Source organism: Chrysochloris asiatica, unplaced genomic scaffold, assembly GCF_000296735.1.
Source record: "Chrysochloris asiatica unplaced genomic scaffold, ChrAsi1.0 scaffold00224, whole genome shotgun sequence".
NCBI lineage: Eukaryota > Metazoa > Chordata > Mammalia > Afrosoricida > Chrysochloridae > Chrysochloris > Chrysochloris asiatica.
In genome coordinates, this window is record NW_006408742.1 from 3,063,442 (window position 1) to 3,081,901 (window position 18,460).

The window sequence follows — 18,460 nt, forward strand, 5'->3', positions numbered from 1 at the left end:
TTTATTCTTTTGTCAAAAAGTCTTGAGTCACTCTATAAACATTAGCTTCTTAATCCTCAAGATCCTCAGAGAGACACAAAGACAATATTATAATTGGATTTTGCTGTGGAGAAACAGCATAGGAGATGAGCATTCTGCTTCTTCAGTTGGTCATGTATCTACGTGACTCATGGAGGTCAATGAGTATTTGTGGATAAATGAATAAATGAATACATTTATTGGTCTATTAACTGAATATGATAGGTACTTTGCAAGGCACTGGGGATCAAAAGATAAATACTCCTTAGTCCTTGTCTCTGAGACAATCACTGTCTAGGGAGAAAAATAAGGGATAATGACTCGATAGCATTCATGTTGACCAGAGATGCATATAGATTAGGAAACATTTAATACTTACACTGCTTATTAGAGTCTTGGTGTGGTGCTGTAGGAAAAGCACTGGACCACAAGGTTGGTTTGAACCACATGGTCAATGGTTCAAACTCACCAGCTGCTCCTCAGTAACCCTATACAGGGTTACTATGAGTCAGAACAGACTCGAAGGGACTCAACAACAACAATGCTGTTAATCAGTTTACAGTGATCTAGAGACCCTGCTTCCCTCAGCCATAATTTAAATCTCACTTCCTTCTCATGAAGTCAAAAAGAAGCCATTGCAACTCTTCCCCACAGGCTTACTGACCACCTTCACTTCTCTGACCATTTTTAGAGGCATTACATGCCTAACTTTCTTTGTCATCAGCCAGAAATGCTGACCAGTTCTCAAGCAATGGAGCAACTTTGTAGCAGCAAATACATATTCCTAGACTCGATCCTTCCAATTCTTAATAGGAACAAACAATTCTTAATAAGGGGATGGAAAGAACGCTGCATTTTTAGCAAGCACACCAAGTTTCAGAAGCCCTGATTTGTTAAGATTTCCTTCTGCCTGAACACTATGAAAAATGAACTAAGCATCTAGACTGTGGCAATATTGCAACATAACTTAGAAATAGTTATTATTATATTATACTTAATATATTGAAATACAAAAAATTTTCAGTCATTAAAAACATATTGCTTTAATAGAATTAGCACAAGAGGTTTAAAGGATCAGTCTAGGGCATGTAAGAAATCTAGTTGATCAGTTTAGATATATCCTGCCTAGGAAACCATGTCTAGGGGAAATTTTTCCCATCAGTGTAGCAACCTCACATGTGTCCTTATTTATCAAGTGCCAAGCTTTAATAAACACCATACATAATTAAATTTAAATCTGGCACTTGCAATAAGGACACTGACTATCTAATAAGCAAGATAAAGAGTGTAGTTTTCCAAATTCAAAGAGAAGAGAGAATCTATTTTAAAATATAGACATATTTTATTTGATTTTATTTTGTCGATTTGAAGTGGGGGAAGACAGTAAGAAGAGTGTAAAAACAATACTTAAAAAAAAAAAATCAATGTGATTGATCAATTGGTTGGGTTTGAAATTGTTTGAAATAAAGCCAGCAGCACAATTTGAGAAATAAAGGAAGGGAAACATAAGAGAATCTCTGATGATAAAGAGCATGAAGAGTTGAAATGCAAACTTATTCTGTGGGCTCCCTGGCAACCAAGCAAAGAGGTAAAATGTATGGATTGACAGCGCTCTCATTTTTTTTTTAGTAGTAAATGCACATCATGGTATTGGTGGAGATAACTTCACCCAGGAGAAAAACTGTCAGGAAAGCATTAGCTGAAGAGTGTATAAAATATCCCAGGAGCATCCCTGATCCTGCATTCACTCATACAAGAACTGAACTTTCTATCTTAGTACCTGCCTTCAGAAGAGCCATAGACACTTCAACTATTTGTCTTGTTTCACAAAAATAGAGCTCAAGGGGAAAACCATACCTACCTTATCAGCATCCATCCAATTAGTCTTCATGTGAGGGCAGTTTTTAAGTTGAGCATCTCTGCAACCTCTTTTCACTCAGCCCACTCTGATTCTGAGAGCTGAAGGTAGCAGGCAACCCTTCATGGGGTTTAGCTCCAGATGAATCACTTTGCTGATAACCCAGTTCTCTGGAAGAAACAACAACAAAACATTGATTTTTAGAGTTTTTCACTTGCAACAGTGGAAATACTTCAACTACAGCTGATTCCCAGTGTGACACCAATCAACATGGAATTGGGACACATCTTAGTAATATAATGTTGATGTTAAGTGCTGTCGATCTGGTTTCAACTCATAGAGACCCTGTTAGGATTTTTGAGGAGTAGCTGGTGGGTTTGAACTGTCAACCTTGTGGTTCGCAGTCCAGTGCTGATCCCATAGTGCCACACTAGGAGTCTATTTTAGTAATATTTGTTGGTGTACTGCCATACCAGAAACACAAAAACTAGGTGTCTTTAAGAAACAGGAATGTTTTCCCTCACAGTTGAGTAGGCTAGAGTCCAAGCTCAGAGCTTAGATGTTAGGGGAAGCCTTTCTGTCTCTGTGGCTTGTGCTTGGTAGTCCGTGTCTTTTAAACCTCTGTGAACCTGGTATTCCTTCTTCCAAGGAATTCTCCATGTGTTTTGGCATCAGTCCTCTCCTGGGTCTAGGAGAGTCTCAGAATATGCACCCCAGGTCCAAAGACTATATTTGACTCCCAGCTCTTCATTCTTGATGGTAATCAAGTCCCTCTCTCTTCTTGCCTTTGTTTGCCTTTGTCTCTTGTAAGAAAAAGGTAATGTAAGTGACATGCTTAAAGTACAGAGGAAGTTTAAATCACTGCTAACCTAGAGATTCCCCACCTCCAAAACAGTTTCTGAAACATGACAATCTTGGTTTGTTGTTGTTATTTTTAGGGGAGAATTGAAACTCACTTGTTATTCTGTTCTTGTTATACTACTTGTTGCTGTTGATAAGTGACGTCAAGTCACATCAGACTCAAAGTGATTCTTTATAGACTTTACAAGGAGCAACTGGTGGATTTGAAGTTAGCAGTCTAGTGCTTATCTTACAGCACTTACACCAGGACTCCCACCCAAATATGAGAAGTTGTATACCATATTTTATGCATCTGTGGATATCTTAGGTCTCCCTCCCTTCATAAGACAGGATGAGGGATTGAGTAGCAATCCTGTAAACATTTTCAAACTTTATATATCTGCTCACTAAAAATCCCCGTATCTCTGGTAGTGGGTCATGTCTGAATCCCTTGGCCTAGCACTAACTATCTGGAACACTCATACATCTCCCTCCATTACAGGAAGTCTAGAGGAAGCTGATCAGAATGAAAGCTAAAACCCACTGCTGTCCAGTGTATTCTGACTCATCACAATCCTTATGACAGAGTAGAACTGCTTCTTAGGATTTACAAGACTGTAAATCTGTACAGAAGTATATGGCTACTTTTTCCCTATGGAATTACTGGTGGGTTCAAATCTTCTGGTGAATGGCTAAACACTTCAGCCACCGTGCCACCAAGGCTCCTTCAGAATGGAAGCATTGGTCAAAAAATAGGGTGGTTATATTAATTTGAAAAAAAAAAAAAAAAGCTCATTGATTCTGACAAGGTTCTACTTACTTGAGAAACCCCACTCGAATCTTTACCATCTAGACTTTAATGGGTTAAACACACAATGTAACCCCAGTAATTCTTTTGTGAATACATTGGTGAATGAATAAACAATCAGATCAAAAGTATTCCAAATCATTCACTTTTGGGTTTTCAGACACAAACACATTACAGCATATTTCCCACTAAAATCAAATCTTGGGTGTTAAAGGAAACCTCAGTGGTCTCTTACATCCAGCCCCTAGAAATTCCATCTTTCCTCATGTGATTTAGTGTCAAGCCTTGTTTTCTTTCTGGTTGCTCAGCCATTGATCATTATACTTCCAAATTCTTCTTGGCTTGTTCTGAATATGAGACGAGTACCTAATGTCTACACACACAGTGCTTGTTGGCAAAAGACAGTAGAAAGGAGCAAGCAGCAAGAGGCATACCAGACTGTGATTCAAATGTGTTTCAGATGAGTCCTAAAGGAGATAATCTATAGGCAAGTACTGAACAACTGGATCCCGGTCCTCACTAGAGCTGAACTTCTCTTTCTCAACAGTAAGATCAAAAACCAATTGAGAAGCTGAAGAACTTGAACACTTGACTTGCATTTGAAACTGACTTTCCACAGCTTGTGTTCTGCTAAAATTGTTTTAGCCTTGTATGGAAAGATAATAATCTAGGTTATTTTCACATGTATGTCTATCTGCATTTTACATGTAGACAAGACTGTGCTTCAAGTTTCTGGACAACCATTAGACCTCTAGGAATGAAGCAAGTTCACCCATTGGCATCAGTCATGTTGTGGGGATTACATTCTTCTGTGACAGAGCCAGGCACATTAGACACTTACCCAGTGTTGGCAAAATGAAAGTCAACACTATAAATTACAATTTATAGAAAGCAAATAGTAAGCAATAACAACCGATTCCCAAAGGGGAAACCCTTGCCATTCTCCAAATTACTCATGCCCATCTGGAGTCCTGATGTGGCACTGTGGCTTAATGCGCTGGATGCCAAAGTTGGCTTGAACCACAAGATTGGGAGCTCAAACTCCTCAGAAACCCTATAAAGGGTTGCTATGGGTTGGAACTGACTTGACAGAACAAAAGTTTTGACAAGGAGACCTGGTGACTTAGTGGGTTTGGTTATACATTGGGCTGATAACCACAAGGTCAGCAATGTTAATCTACCAGCCATTCCATGGGAGAAAGATGAGGCTATCTGCTACAAAGATTTATAGCCTCAGAAACCTTATTTATATAGGGTTGCTATGAGTCACAATAGACTCAATGGCAGTGGGTTTAAAGAAAGCTTTTTCCTTCTTATGTCATGGGGCAGGCACACCATGGTTCAGGGCAGATGCTCTGTTTATGTCACTGCTCCTTCCAACTTTAATCATACTGCTGGGGGTAGGGTCCTCACAGCTTCCAAAGCTTCTGCTCTGCCACATGCTTGAGGAAACCTCTGACTGGATGAGCCCTGCAAAAGAACTACTAAGCCTCTGTCTCCAGGATCTTCCAAGATTCTGCTGACAGCTCCCATCACATTGCCCACATCTGCAGAGTCTCTTGCTGCCATGCTACCTGGGCCCTCGATGCCTGGGGATGGGGAGTATGCAATCCCTATATGGAGCACATTCGGGCCTATCTTGCTTTGCACTGGCAAGTATTACAATTCCTTTAGCTTTCCCAGCAAGCCTCCTTCCCAAAGGAGCTCAGCATTTGCCCCATGGGCCAAGCAGGACCACTGCCTCTGTCATTTACCATCTTACAGCATCTTCAACATTCCTTCTTTCTTTTTGTTTTAGAAGATTCTAAGCACAGGGAGTCCTAGATGCAAAGAACTTATTTTGTTCTAGACTCCTCCTCTGTATGTTAGTGAGGTTCCCAACAGCCTCATAACTAGTCCTTTTAAGCCTTGTTGTTGTTGTTAAGTGCTGTCGAATTGGTTCCAACTCATAGTGACCCTGTATAGGATTTCTGAGGAGCAGCTAGTGGGATTGAACCACTGACCTTGAGGTTAGCATTCCAGGCCTTATTCTTTTCTATCATGCATTTTCATTTTAAAATGCGTTAGTAGTTTCAGATTTTGTTTCAAATGCAATTTGCGTATTACTGTTTAATTGAAGTCACCAGACCCCTAAAGAGTAGAGATAAGACGTCTGCTTCATTTGGCTTACAGTCACTTACCAGTCAGTGTGTGTATGGTACTAATAGTTGACCAATCTCCTACAGAAGACTAGTGTGTGGACCCAACGCCATTGAGGTTGAAATCCAGCCCATATGGAAGCTGCTTGTTAAACAGGTAACTATTTTCTTTTTCTTTTTGAGAGAAATAATACCATCCATCCACTAGTCATTTCCCATTCCCCAGGGGCATCTAAAGCAGCCCACCAATCCGTTGCTGTGAATGAACTCTGTGTTTCATGTGGATTCTATATGTCACTCCCCTCTTGACTTTAGTTTCTGCTTTTCCAGCGTACTTAGGCTTTTTAATTTCATTTCAGCACATGGGTATAACTTTTATTCCAGGATTTCTAACTGAGCCCTTTCAATAACCACTTGTTTTAAATTCACCCTTATTATTGTGAGGTGTAGATTCCAGTTTTGTTTCATTTCCTTAAGTGTTTGGTGGCAATTATGACTGTGATGATGGTGGGCATGGTTCAGGGCAGATGCTCCCTCCAACTTTCATCAGACTGCTGGAAGTAGTCTGCCATTGAGTCAGTTCCAACTCATTCCATCCCTTTATAGGATTTCCAAGAGTGGCTGGTGGGTTTGAACTGCCTAACTTATGGTTGTAAATCCAATGGTGGTAGGGCCATTTTACTAGTTCTATAATCTCTTTTTTAATTTTTTCTCAAATTGCTCTTTTAATTCAATTTTCCTGAGAGTGACTTCTCCCTTAGTTACAATGTTTTACTTGTGTTTTTTAAAGGCCCCCAGACCCAAAAGTTCATCTTGGTGGTGGATTATGTGTCGTGGAGTCAGTTCTGACTCATAGTGACCCTGTATAGGGTTTCCGAGGCTATAAATCTTTATGGGCGCAGAAAGCCTCATCTTTCTCCCATGGAACGACTGGTAACCAGAGTTCATCTTAAGCAGGAATTTTTTTTTTTTTTTCACATCCTCCTCCCTGTTTTCCTGTGCTCATTCCTTCTCCTTCCTTCTCCATCTTTGATGACTCTGTATTTGCCTCCAACTGGCCCCCATAAGGCTCAGTGTTCAAAACCAGAGCTTGTACTGGATGATTGGTGTCTTAGCTCTGTGAAGTCATCCAGTCGCAGGCCTTGAGCCAGGTAAGAGTTTGGTTTATAGCAAAAGGAGGGGAGTGATTAACTTTTCGGTCTAGGAGCGGAGATCCCTGGGACCATCAAGGGAGAAGAGAGGAGAACGGGACCCTACCTAGAGAAGCAGTGATGCCTGAGATGGAGGCAGAGACAATGACATGGAGAGATGGAGCAGCTGGGGACTTTAGACACAGAGAAGGAGAGGGACTGTGTGCTAATGACCTGGAGGCAGGCTTGTAGTGTATACCCTTTAGTTGGTTGATGATGCATGGAGGGGATTGTAACCATGGCAATGAAACAATATATGATAGGATGAATGTAAAACTAATGTTCTCCCATGTAAACTATCACATAATTCACAATAAAACATTAAAAAAAAAAAAAAAAAGTTTGGTCTAGCTCCCAGTTGCACCATAAACTGGATTCGGATTCTTTCCCATTCCACCTATGAGCCACTGGTTGTGACATTTCATGGCTGCTGCTGAAGCAGGGAAATCCACCATTCTCACTTTGCACAGGAAGTCTAGGTCCTGTACCCTGCCATGTGTGGGTACTTCCTGTCTCCATTCCCCATAGAATTGAACTCTCAGCTGTCATTGTCTAGTCTCTATTTGGAGCCTCTTAGCCTTATGTCAGTCTCCACTCAATGCTGCATCTTTCTGCTGTATTTATAATCCATGAAGATGGTTTTTATTTTTGAGTAGGGCTGTACATTTTTAATATTAACTTTTCATATCTATCATTGCTCTACAAAGTGCAAAGAAAAGGCAGATTTTTAACTTCTTTTGCAAATTGCAAATGGCTCTTCCATATGCTAATTTGGTTTATTTTGAAAGGAGCAGTTTTTCTAGCACCTATTTATGAGGCCTTTGGTAGAAACAAACAAATAAAATGACTTCACATTTGATTACAAAATAACCTTGAATAAGGAAACTAAATTCATTATGATGCCATTGTTTCTTCTACAAAAAGTATTTAACCAATTTTCTATGGGGTTTATATAAACTTAAATTGTATTATCATTAGTGCATAATCTACAATTAGAGCATTTTCTGTCAAGCAAACAGAAGAGCTTTAATTTGAAAGTAAAACATGTTAAAATGGAAATAATAAGAAACATTAAAGGAATCAAATTTTTAATATACAAAATATATTCAAGAGTTTAAGAAATCCTTATGATGCAACCTATTTGGCTTATTAAACAGATGTCAGCTTATTTTTAGTACTAAAGTAGATCTTTAAAAAAATATATTAGAGAATTACAGAAAGGGACAACATTGGTTTTAACTAATATTTTATCTAATTCATAATTATAAAGGACGCTCTTAAGATGATAACTTTTACTATTCTAAGATGGGCTCTTAAATTCATGCTAAGCATATACATCGTGGAGCCATTCTTCAGCTTCCTCAAGTCTGCTCTCTCTATTATAATTATTAATAATGGAGTCAGAACTTCCAAAGTGGGGAGAGTAGAGGGAATCTAAAAAGTTGAACTTATTCTGGAGAAACCAAACAATATATTCATGGATGACCAAGTTCGGGGCAAAGGATATAGTCTGCCTATGATTTTTACTGTAGCTTTGGGTTAAGACATATCTCTTCAGCATCTTTACTTGTCCAAGGGAAGGGCCACATTGCTCGGACTGATTCACAAAGGATCTTGCTAAAACCTAGGACAGAAAAAATATGTTACATGTCATAATATTGGCATGCTTCTATTAAATCTGCAGCATGTGGTTACATGCAAAAAAGAAGCTGACAATTAAGCTGTTTCAACTTGTCAAAAATAAAAAACAAAACTAAATCATGTTTCCCTTCCATTCTGGGTAAATTGCTTTAAAGGATTAATGATGGGATTTTTGTTACTGATAAAATCTTTCTTTTTTAATTCAAAATAAATTAAAATGGTCCATTTGTGGGCATGGTTCTGAGGGCTCAAAGTAAGTTTGCTTCCATCATATCCCATTCTATGTGCTGACATTGTCTACACCCAGATTACTAGAGTTCTAGATGAATTTCTTAAATAGTAAAGGTTTTGTGAAAAATGAGACGAAATAATGACATTCTGTAAGGAAATGGTATCATCTTGACTGATAGTAAGGTCCATACAAGTAACTGAAATGCTGTTTTTGTACCTGCAGGTTTTAAATCCATTCTATGTGTTCCAAGCCTTCACCCTAACTCTGTGGCTGAGTCAAGGCTACATAGAATACTCTGTGGCCATCATCATTTTATCTATTCTCTCCATTATCTTGAGTATATACGATCTGAGACAGGTAAGAGTCGAAATCTCTACTGGACTCCATTTAGCTTGTGGCTGCACAAGAAGCAAAACCTATGAGAATTCTCCTAAGAGTAATTATCTGCTTTGTCAAACAAGTCACATCAAAGCAAAAATTAAGGGCTGACTCAGTATGAAATCTCAAGAAAGAATCTCAGGTTGATTTCAACCCAGTATCTTTTCAAATGCTGATTACTGATTTATTGACAGAACGTTTGCATTGAATAGTAGTTTTGGAAGGACTCTGAAGCCAGTGTCTGAGTGCAGTGGGAAGGAATGTTGTGGCAAGAGTTTAGCAAAGTGGATGGGCAGTGTTCCAACCCTCTGGATAAATCTAGACTTCTTCAGTTTGCGTCAACAGACTACCAAGTTGAGCTAAGTGGAGCAACTCGCGTAAGACAATTTATGGTTGATTTTACTTTGGGCATGGCTGGATCTGAGTTCTCTAACTGTCACCTGGCTTTACTGAAGTGCTACCTACAGTGTGGTCTTTTGGTTGGTGTTAGTTTGAGAATTGTTTATCTGTCTGAATACTACAAGAACTTAACAAGCATTGAGAAGCGTCATTAGCGATTTGACATTGCCACAGTATTCAAATATGTGATCGCTTTTCTAGTAATTATGGTTTGAGAAATCATTCTTACTGTGAGTGGGATTCATGCTCCACATGGTGACAAAGTGACCATAACAGCCTCAATCATGCATTCTCTTCAGTGCCCTGATCTCAGATGAAAAGGGAGCATCGTTCTTTATCATTGTCCACAACAGTATCTCTCATAGGACCCTGATGGGTCCACCTTCCAGGTGGCAATGCCTATGTGCTCTTTCATGACTCAAAACATCTTTTAATTCAGCATTTTGATCCATGTTCTTTCATGTTGCAAAATATGCCAGTTTCCCTTGTTCCACCTTATGGACTCTAATTCCATTTTTGCTAGATGATCCATCTTTTTCATGCAGTCATAACATTGACTGGAATATACTTGTAAGAGTTTCACAATTCCTTTGACTCCTAAAGCAATTCTTAGTCCATGGTCTCTCTCTGTCTCCTTCCATCATTGTTCCTCCTACGTTCATTTCAAATCTTTCTTTTTCACTGGTCTTATGAAAAACAACAGGTTATAAAATAAAATTTAACAGAAAATTACTGTTACAGTCCCACTAAATCCTTGTTCTTCATAGTCTCTTTCTAGAAAAGATTCTGCTAGTCTGCTTTTCATCAGATTTGATCACAAAGCAACCCCTCTATTTGTTGTATATTTTTGAAAATTTCACCTGTAGAATTGGCTTTTGAGAACCTGAGTGATGGCCCTGGCATTAGCCTGAAACCATCTCGTTTAACCCTATTTGTTCTTCTAGAAGAAGAAACTAAAACACAGGGAAATTATGCAAGGTCATAAAGTGGGTTGGGGACACAGACACTGATGATTCCTCATGAAACGAAATTTTACTGCAATATACAATGCTTTCTTAGCACACAGCCCTGTCCAGGATACTACCAAAGCTGTGGATGAAAATGAAATGTAAGCAAACAAGTGATTCTAGACATCAGCCTTGCAAAATCTGGGCACATGTCAGGAAGGGAGACGTGGAGGTGTTTAATACAATTCTCACTGAAAGACACGTTGAATTTCTACTCTATTTCAGACACTCACCAACTATTAGTGCTCCTATTGACTTTTTACATGGCTTTAGGTCCTGCAAATTTTGACTTTGAAAGTGTTTGGAGAGAAATGACAGAAAAGCAATATGCATTTAAACACCTAGAAATCAGGTCCTAAAAATTAAAGGATAGGTGAATGTAAACACTCTGGGTTAGAAAATAAGGACTAGAGGACTTTGTTTGTTGTGTATTTGTTTTTCCTTGTCATCTGACTGTTTATTTCAAAATGTTGCTTCATGAACAAACTTGCTGTTGTTAAGTACCGTTCTGAGGCTGAAAATCTTTATGGGAGCAGAAAGCCTCATCTTTCTCCTGTAGAACAGCTGATAGTTTCGAACTGCAGACATTGAGGTTAGCAGCCCAACTCGTAACCACTATGCTACCAGAGCTCCTTATGAATTAACTTAAGTCATAAAAATATTAACAGTGGTCAGCAGCCTTTCTTTGACAATGGCAAATTCTTTCTGTCTGGCTTCCCAGGTAAACCGGAAGAAATTCTGTCCTTCTGGTGAGCTACAGGCATTTCAGCTACAGAATTCAAACAGATAGCAGGGTAACAAAGGATCTGACACATTTGGCCTCACCACAGTAGGAAAGACAGAATAGTATTCCAAACTTTCACCTTTGTCATTTAATGAAGTCCTCATACAGAATTTATAGTTTCTGGACTTTATGAAATCTTGGTTTAAAGTAGAATATCTTAACTAATTGTCTAATCTTCTTATCTAGCTCTTAATTTGGCCCCATATATGTCTCCTTGAGAGTCCTGGTGTGATACTGTGGGTTAATGCACCAAACTGTAAAGCCCTTTGAACTGCAAGGTCTGTGGTTCAAGCTCACCAGCTGCTCCTCGGAAACCCTATACAGGGTCGCTACAGGTCCGCATCGATTCAATGGCACTTAACAACAACAATGTCTCCTTGGGTGACAGTAGAGACACTGAAGGAGAATATTAACTTTGTTGTCATTGTTAGGTGCCATCGAGTTGGTACGGACTCATAGTGACCTTATGCACAGCAGAACGAAATACTGTCCGATCCTGGGCCAACCTCACTATCGTTGCCACGCTTGAGTCCATTGATTCTGCCACTTTGCCATTCCATCTTGCTGGGGGTCTTCCTCCTTAGAATCTGAATATAGTATTTAGGTTTAACTCTTTCTGCCACTTTCCAACTATTTGTCTTGAAGAAATTCATTTTTAAAAATGTATTTTGTAATTTTTAAATTAGATGAATTAAATTAATGAATTCATATAAAATTAATTTTATCAATATTTCTTAATGGAATGATTAAATTAAATTAATTAGATTGAATTAACTTGCCATATTAAAATAGCTTTATCAAAAAATTGGGGGGAAATTAAAAAAACTCCATGATTGTAATATAAGCAGCACAATGTAAGAGAAACACCATCATGTTGTCTTCTGTCATAGCATTAATATATTATTTTTACAATATTTTATGGAGTGAACTCATATTTTACTTGTTGTTGTTAAGTGCTGTTGAGTTGGTTCCGACCCATAGTGTCCCTGTATAGGGTTTCTGAGGAGTGGCTGGTGAGCATGTACCATCAACCTTATGGTTTAAACTGACCTTGCAGTCCAGCGCATTAACCTTTAGCACCACACCAGTATTTAGCTATCATCATATTTTTATTATTTGTAGGTAGTCAGTTAATCATTAGACTGAAAGATATTTATTCATTCAATAAGGATTTAATGGATGCATGTTTTGTTCAAGGCACCTTGTTAGGCATTAAAAATACCTCACTTAAGGCAATGACCAGTGAATACAATTCTTCTCCCCAGGTACATTGGGAGCACACCTGATCACACTATCACTCAAATGCTTAATTGTTGTTGTTATGTGCCGTGGAGTCGGTTCCGACTCATAGAGACCCTGTACAGGGTTTCCAAGGCTGTAAATCTTTACAGGAGCAGAAAACTTCATCTTTCTCCCACAGAACAGCTGGTAGTTTCGAACTGCTGACCGTGAGTTTAATACAAACTATTAATAAGCGAACCTTAAGGTCAGCGGTTCAAAACTACCAGCCGCTCCGCGGGAGAAAGATAAGTCTTTCTACTCCTGTAAAGATTTACACCCTCGGAAACCCTGTACAGGGTCGCTATAGGTCGGAACCAACTTGACGGCACTTAACAACAACAACACAATGAATTCATTAGGTTAAAATACTATCAGGATTTCTGATGGGTGATCTTTTCTAATGAAGGTTCAAATTTCCTCCTCACTACTCTTACTTGTTACTTGGCACTTTAAAACATCAGCTTCATCATCTGTTTCCTTAACCTACTTTCTGTGTGTGTGGTGAGTAGGTGGGGGGTGGTTGTCCATAGTTACAGCTGAACGGATTAGATGAAAGTGCCTATATAACTGGAAGGGAGAGCCATGGCTCTTTAGGGATAAGCACTGGACTGAGAAACACAGAGTTTGCAGTTCAAGTTCACCAGCTCCTTCATGGGAGTATGAGAAATAAATTCTCAAGATGGTTCATCTTCAGGAATGAAGGGGGGTCCAGGAAGTTGCAGGCAAGTGTAACTAACAATAGAAGCTCATAGGAGAAGGGGGAAAAACTTGTTCAGCTGACTAGGAACTTTAAATGAGACTACAGCCATCAAGGCAACAGGTGGTTTCCAGGGAAAGATTGTTAACCCCATAGTACTCAATCAATGTTAAGTGCCGTTGAGTGGGTTCCGACCCATAGCGACTCTGTCTAGGGTTTCCGAGGAGCAGCTGGTGAGCTTGAATCGCTGACCTTGCAGTTCAACTGCGGTCTGGCACAGTAACCCACAGCGCCACACCAAGACATAATTCTTTGGTAACCCGCAGTCTGGTGCGTCTCTCCCTGTGCTCTGGGTTTGGCGCCTAACAATAAAATTAGTACAGATTGGATTTCTGGAGCGTTTATTGGTAAGCACTCCTGATAACTCACCTGTGACCATATAACCAAGAGGGACCGAGGCAGTATCCAGGGTATCAACAACATTTCTCACAAATTTGGGGGCCCATCCAGGATTTTCTGGCTGCTTGAAGCGGCAGCCCTGGTGGAAAAAGAGACATGTCGCACCTTGATTTTGGCGGCCTACTCTGCAGGAGTGATCGCCTCCCAGTGAGAGTCAGAAAAAGAGCTGAGACTATTAAAAGATAATTAGCTAGAGAGACGTGAAAGACTGAGAACAGACTAACCGTGACAACCAAGCAATCTCGTGTCCGAGCCGGGTGGTGAAATTGGACTGTAAGTAGCTCCTCTGGTGATTGGGCATTTTCGGAGTCCAGTGTGTGTGACTGAAGCACATATTGGAAGCAAAGTGAGTGCGGAGTATCAATCTGTGTTTCCGAGAGTGGCCAGAGACGGCTGAAGCAAATCTCAGGGTGTGTGCGACAAACCTCCAGGATATAGGGGGTTGAGTGCACAGGGAAACTCAGACACCAGGCACCAAGGCCAATAGAATATGGGGAATGAAAATTCTAGGCCTAGGGAAGAAGGAAAACAGGGAGCAGGAGAGATTCACACAGACATTCCTCCTGACCATCCTTGGGGGAGAATGTTGAGGACTTGGGGAGACAGTCCCCGAATCCAGGAAAAAGATAAACAAAAATTGGGGTGTTCGAGAAGCCTCCAGGAAATAGCAGGGTTGAGCGCACAGGGAATCAGGTTCTAGTCTGGTTAGTAGATGTAGTTGAATGGAGTAACAAACCCACTGATGAACTGCTAAGAGCAGCTCAGGAAGTTTTTGTAGAGAGGAGGAGGAGCAAAAGCAGAAAACCAGATTCATGGTGTCTACGGGAGAAAGATGAGGCGATCTGCTCCCGTAAAGATTTACAGCCTCGGAAACCCTATTCAGGGTTGCTATGGGTCGAAACCGACTCGACGGCACTTAACAACAACAACAACAACACTGTGAATAAAATTGCTAATAAGAGGTTAAAACAAGACCCCTCTCCTCGAGGGAAGTGGGATAGTGGTTACAGTGTTCCGGCATCCTCGGAGCACAGGTAGGGGCGGGCAGGGCCAGGCCCCCAAAACCATCAGAGGATGCTGTAAGTGTGGGAAGACAGGCCATTTCAAAAGAGACTGACGAAGGCTAGGGGGATACGGGGTTCCTTAGGACTGAGCCCCACCAGGAACCTTTGATAAATCGACACTGGGGCCATCCCATCCTCCTTGACCTGCCAGACGAACGAAAGACACCAAGTTAGAAGAAAGGCTTCTTCTCTATGTCTCAGAGGCACGGGTGAATATTTTAGGATGGGATCTAATCGCAAAATTGGGGTTAGGATGAGGGGTGGAGGTGGGGTTGATGAAGATAATAATGAAACTTCTGAAGGGAAGTAATATAGGGCCTAGTGAGAGATAGTCTATTTAAAAAAATGAAGTATGTGTGTTTTTTTCACATTGCAATTTTCAAATATAATTCTTAAGGTAAGCTCTGAGTTTTACACATTCAAGGTGTAACTTAAATGTGAAAAGATTTGGGAGTTGTTTTGTTTTAATACCTTTGCTATTCTTTTCTGCAGTAAAATGTTACAAATGAATCCATTTAAAAAGTGGTTAAGAATTTGTTTGGCTGGTATGATAGTAATCTTTGAAAATGCATATTGCTCAAGACTTTCTTTGTGTGTTTTTATTATTGTTTGTGTGTTTGAAAAATACCTTTTGTAAATCTCAGTACAGTTAAATTCTTAAATGTGCACTATAGTGTAAGTATATGTTTTTATTGTGTGTACATTTTATCTATTCATGTTTCAGATTTTATGAGAACATAATACTATTTTAAAAGATATTTAGTGTACCAATATTCTTTCTGAAATGAAAACATTTTTGTTAACGTGTTAAAATTTGGGCCACCCTGTATGTATGCATTTCATCTTGTTAGAGAGGAAGAAAAGGATGTTGTATTGTACCCGTGGATGTTGATAGAGTTTCAGTTCGTTTGCAAGGTTATAATGTTAGAGTATGTTTAAAGAAGTAAAAACGGGTCATTCTTACAGCCAGAATTTTTATGGAATTGACATTTCTGTTGAGAAGCTTTTAAGTGAAGTACTGTATCTATGTATAAAGGCGATAGAGCAAGTAATGTTTCTTTTAGTTTGAAGAGACAGAGTGTAGTAAATACTGTTGTGGGTATGTGCTATCCCTGAATATCTTCATGCTAATGTTGACCCGCTCAAAACTTTTGAAGCTGAAGGGTCAAATGGTAGTCACTGTAAAGGGGCATGATGCCATGGTAAAACTTGGGGAATCCATTATTCCAGCAGAGAATGCCTATAGGCTCCCCTACCTAGTAAGGACCACAGTCCTGTCCACTAGAGATCAATTCCTAAGGAACTATGTGCTGGCCCTTTCTTCTGCTCTGTAAATACTAAGGTTAAAAGGACTTCTGGCTCAAACCTCTCCCTTCAAATTCACCGGTTATCACTTCAGACCAGGAGACTTAGTGCTGATCAAAACCTAGAAAAGAAGACAGATTCCATTGGACTGAGGGGGCCCTTACCAAGGGCTGTTGATCACTGAGACATCCATCCAGACCTCAGAGAAGGGGTGGACTCACTAAGGGCCCAGTGGAGAGGGTGGTTGCTGGTGGGGGCAGGGATAGGGGGTACACATCCTTAGCCCAGAGAACCTCTCGGGGTGAATCTGAGAAGTGACTGGGAGACTGCCTAGCTAGGGCTCTGCTGGATGGGGTGAGTTTCAAAGCTGATATGGCTGGAATATGCCATTGCCATAGGGGTGGTGCAAAAGGCTTTCATCTACAACTAGCAGGTCAGATTAGTAGTAAGTGTAACCATGGATGCAGCATTCCCTCATCCTACAGGAGTTTGGAGGACCAGAGGCAGCTTTCCCATGCAGATAAGTATTTTTACTCTGAACCAGAGTCAGGGTAACTTACAATGCATCCCCATATGAAATTGTGCAAGATAGACTCGTGCCAAAAACTAAAGGTGCAGCATAGCACACATCACAATAGATTCACAGCCTGAGGAAAAGTATTTGAACAGGTGGCTTTGTTTGTTTTTGTTTCTTTTTGTCATATGTGAACATTTAAAATGCACACAATTGTGAACCTCAATTTGACAAACATGAGAGATAGAAACAAGATAAAGAAGTGTGAACGATTGGATTGAATGGGTTAAATATTCAGTGCAGGCTCTCAACAAAAGTGATTGCCTTGCTTGCACAGCTGATAAACCACAAGCGCGGGTGGGTATTTTTCACCTCAGATGGGATAGGAAAATGCACTGCATGTTGGCTTTGTTCCAAAACAAGGATGCTTGGGGAAATGAGCAATCCTCTCGTGTTCCATAGGGATGATGAACCACTCTTAATTGTCTTTCAAGGTAGAGAGCAGATTTCACAGTGTCTATAGGAGAATTGAGGACTTGCATCTGTGTCCAAAATGTCACTGGTGAGCTTAGCAGTGGCAATAATATGGCCCTCAGAGTACCCTAGGTGGATGTCTGGTAGTATTATGGAAAGAGAACCTCAGAGAGTTGCTGCCATCCAGTTGGATTGGGACATGTGCCTTGGTCCAGGTAGTAATTTTCTTCAGTGAGTACAATGAAAAAGTCTGCGTCTGGAGATCTTTTCCTGGATCTTTGGATCCACATGGTTATATAGACTCCATTGGAGTCCCTAGAGGAGTTCCTAATGAACTTAAAGCTAAGAATTGGATAGTTGCAGGGTTTGAGAATATACATTTCTGGTGGTTTACCATAAGTTAAAAAATGTTGATTGGATTAATTATATCTACTATAAACTACACCAAAGATGCCCGACAAGGTGTAGCTAGCCAGTTAGGGAAAACAGAATGGTACTAGACATGGTGCTAGCAGTGAAAGGAGGTGTATGTGTAATATTAAGAAGTAAGTGTTTTACTTTTATCCCTAGCAGCACAATTCCTGATGGAACCATCACAAAGGCCCTGCAAGGATTAAAACACTTTACCTAATAAACTGGCCAAGAATGCTGGGATCAATGACCCTTTCACTGACTAGTCAGAGGGGTGGTTTTGGAAAGTAAAAAAAAAACATATCCTCAATCCTCGCCTCTCTTAAAATAGTAGCTGGAATTTAAACGGCTATTGGATGGTTATGTTCAACCATTTCAAGAGGTAGCATATGATCAAGAGCCATTGATAATAAAGGAAAAAGTCTAAGGTGTATTGAAGGAATTGGCAAAGAACAAGGCACCAGGAATTGATGGAATAAAAATTGAAATATTTCAAGAAAGTGAGGCGGCACAGGAGGCACTCATTCATCTCTGCCAAGAAATTTGGAAGACAACTGATTGGACGAGATCCATATTTGTGCCCATTCCAAAGAGAAGTGATCCAACGGAATGTGGAAATCATCAGACGGTATCTTTGATATCCCATGTGAGTAAAGTTTTATGAAAAGTAATACAGAAATGGCTACAATCATACATTGACAGAGAACTTCCAGAAGTTCAAGATGGATTCAGAAGAGGCCGTGGAATGAGGGATATCATTGCTCATGTCCGATGGATCTTGGCTGAAAGCAGAGGATATCAAGAAGATGTTTACCTGTGCTTTATTGACTACCCAAACGCTTTCGATTATGTTGATCATGACAAGCTATGGAACATTGTGAAGTATGAATATCTTCAGGAATGCAGGGTGGGGATCCAGGAGTTGCTGGCTAGTGTAACAATAGAAGCTCATGGGGGAAGGG

General features: G+C 40.0%; 1 protein-coding gene across 1 annotated transcript in view; it reads left to right on the plus strand.

Annotated features, from left to right (window-relative positions):
- ATP13A5 (ATPase type 13A5) overlaps positions 1-18,460 on the plus strand; it is a 211,018-nt gene that overhangs the window by 28,673 nt on the left and 163,885 nt on the right. The window contains exons 6-7 of the mRNA XM_006873142.1: positions 5,750-5,819; positions 8,948-9,082. Coding sequence (XP_006873204.1) covers positions 5,750-5,819; positions 8,948-9,082 — 205 coding nt within the window. The remainder of the gene's footprint in view (positions 1-5,749; positions 5,820-8,947; positions 9,083-18,460) is intronic.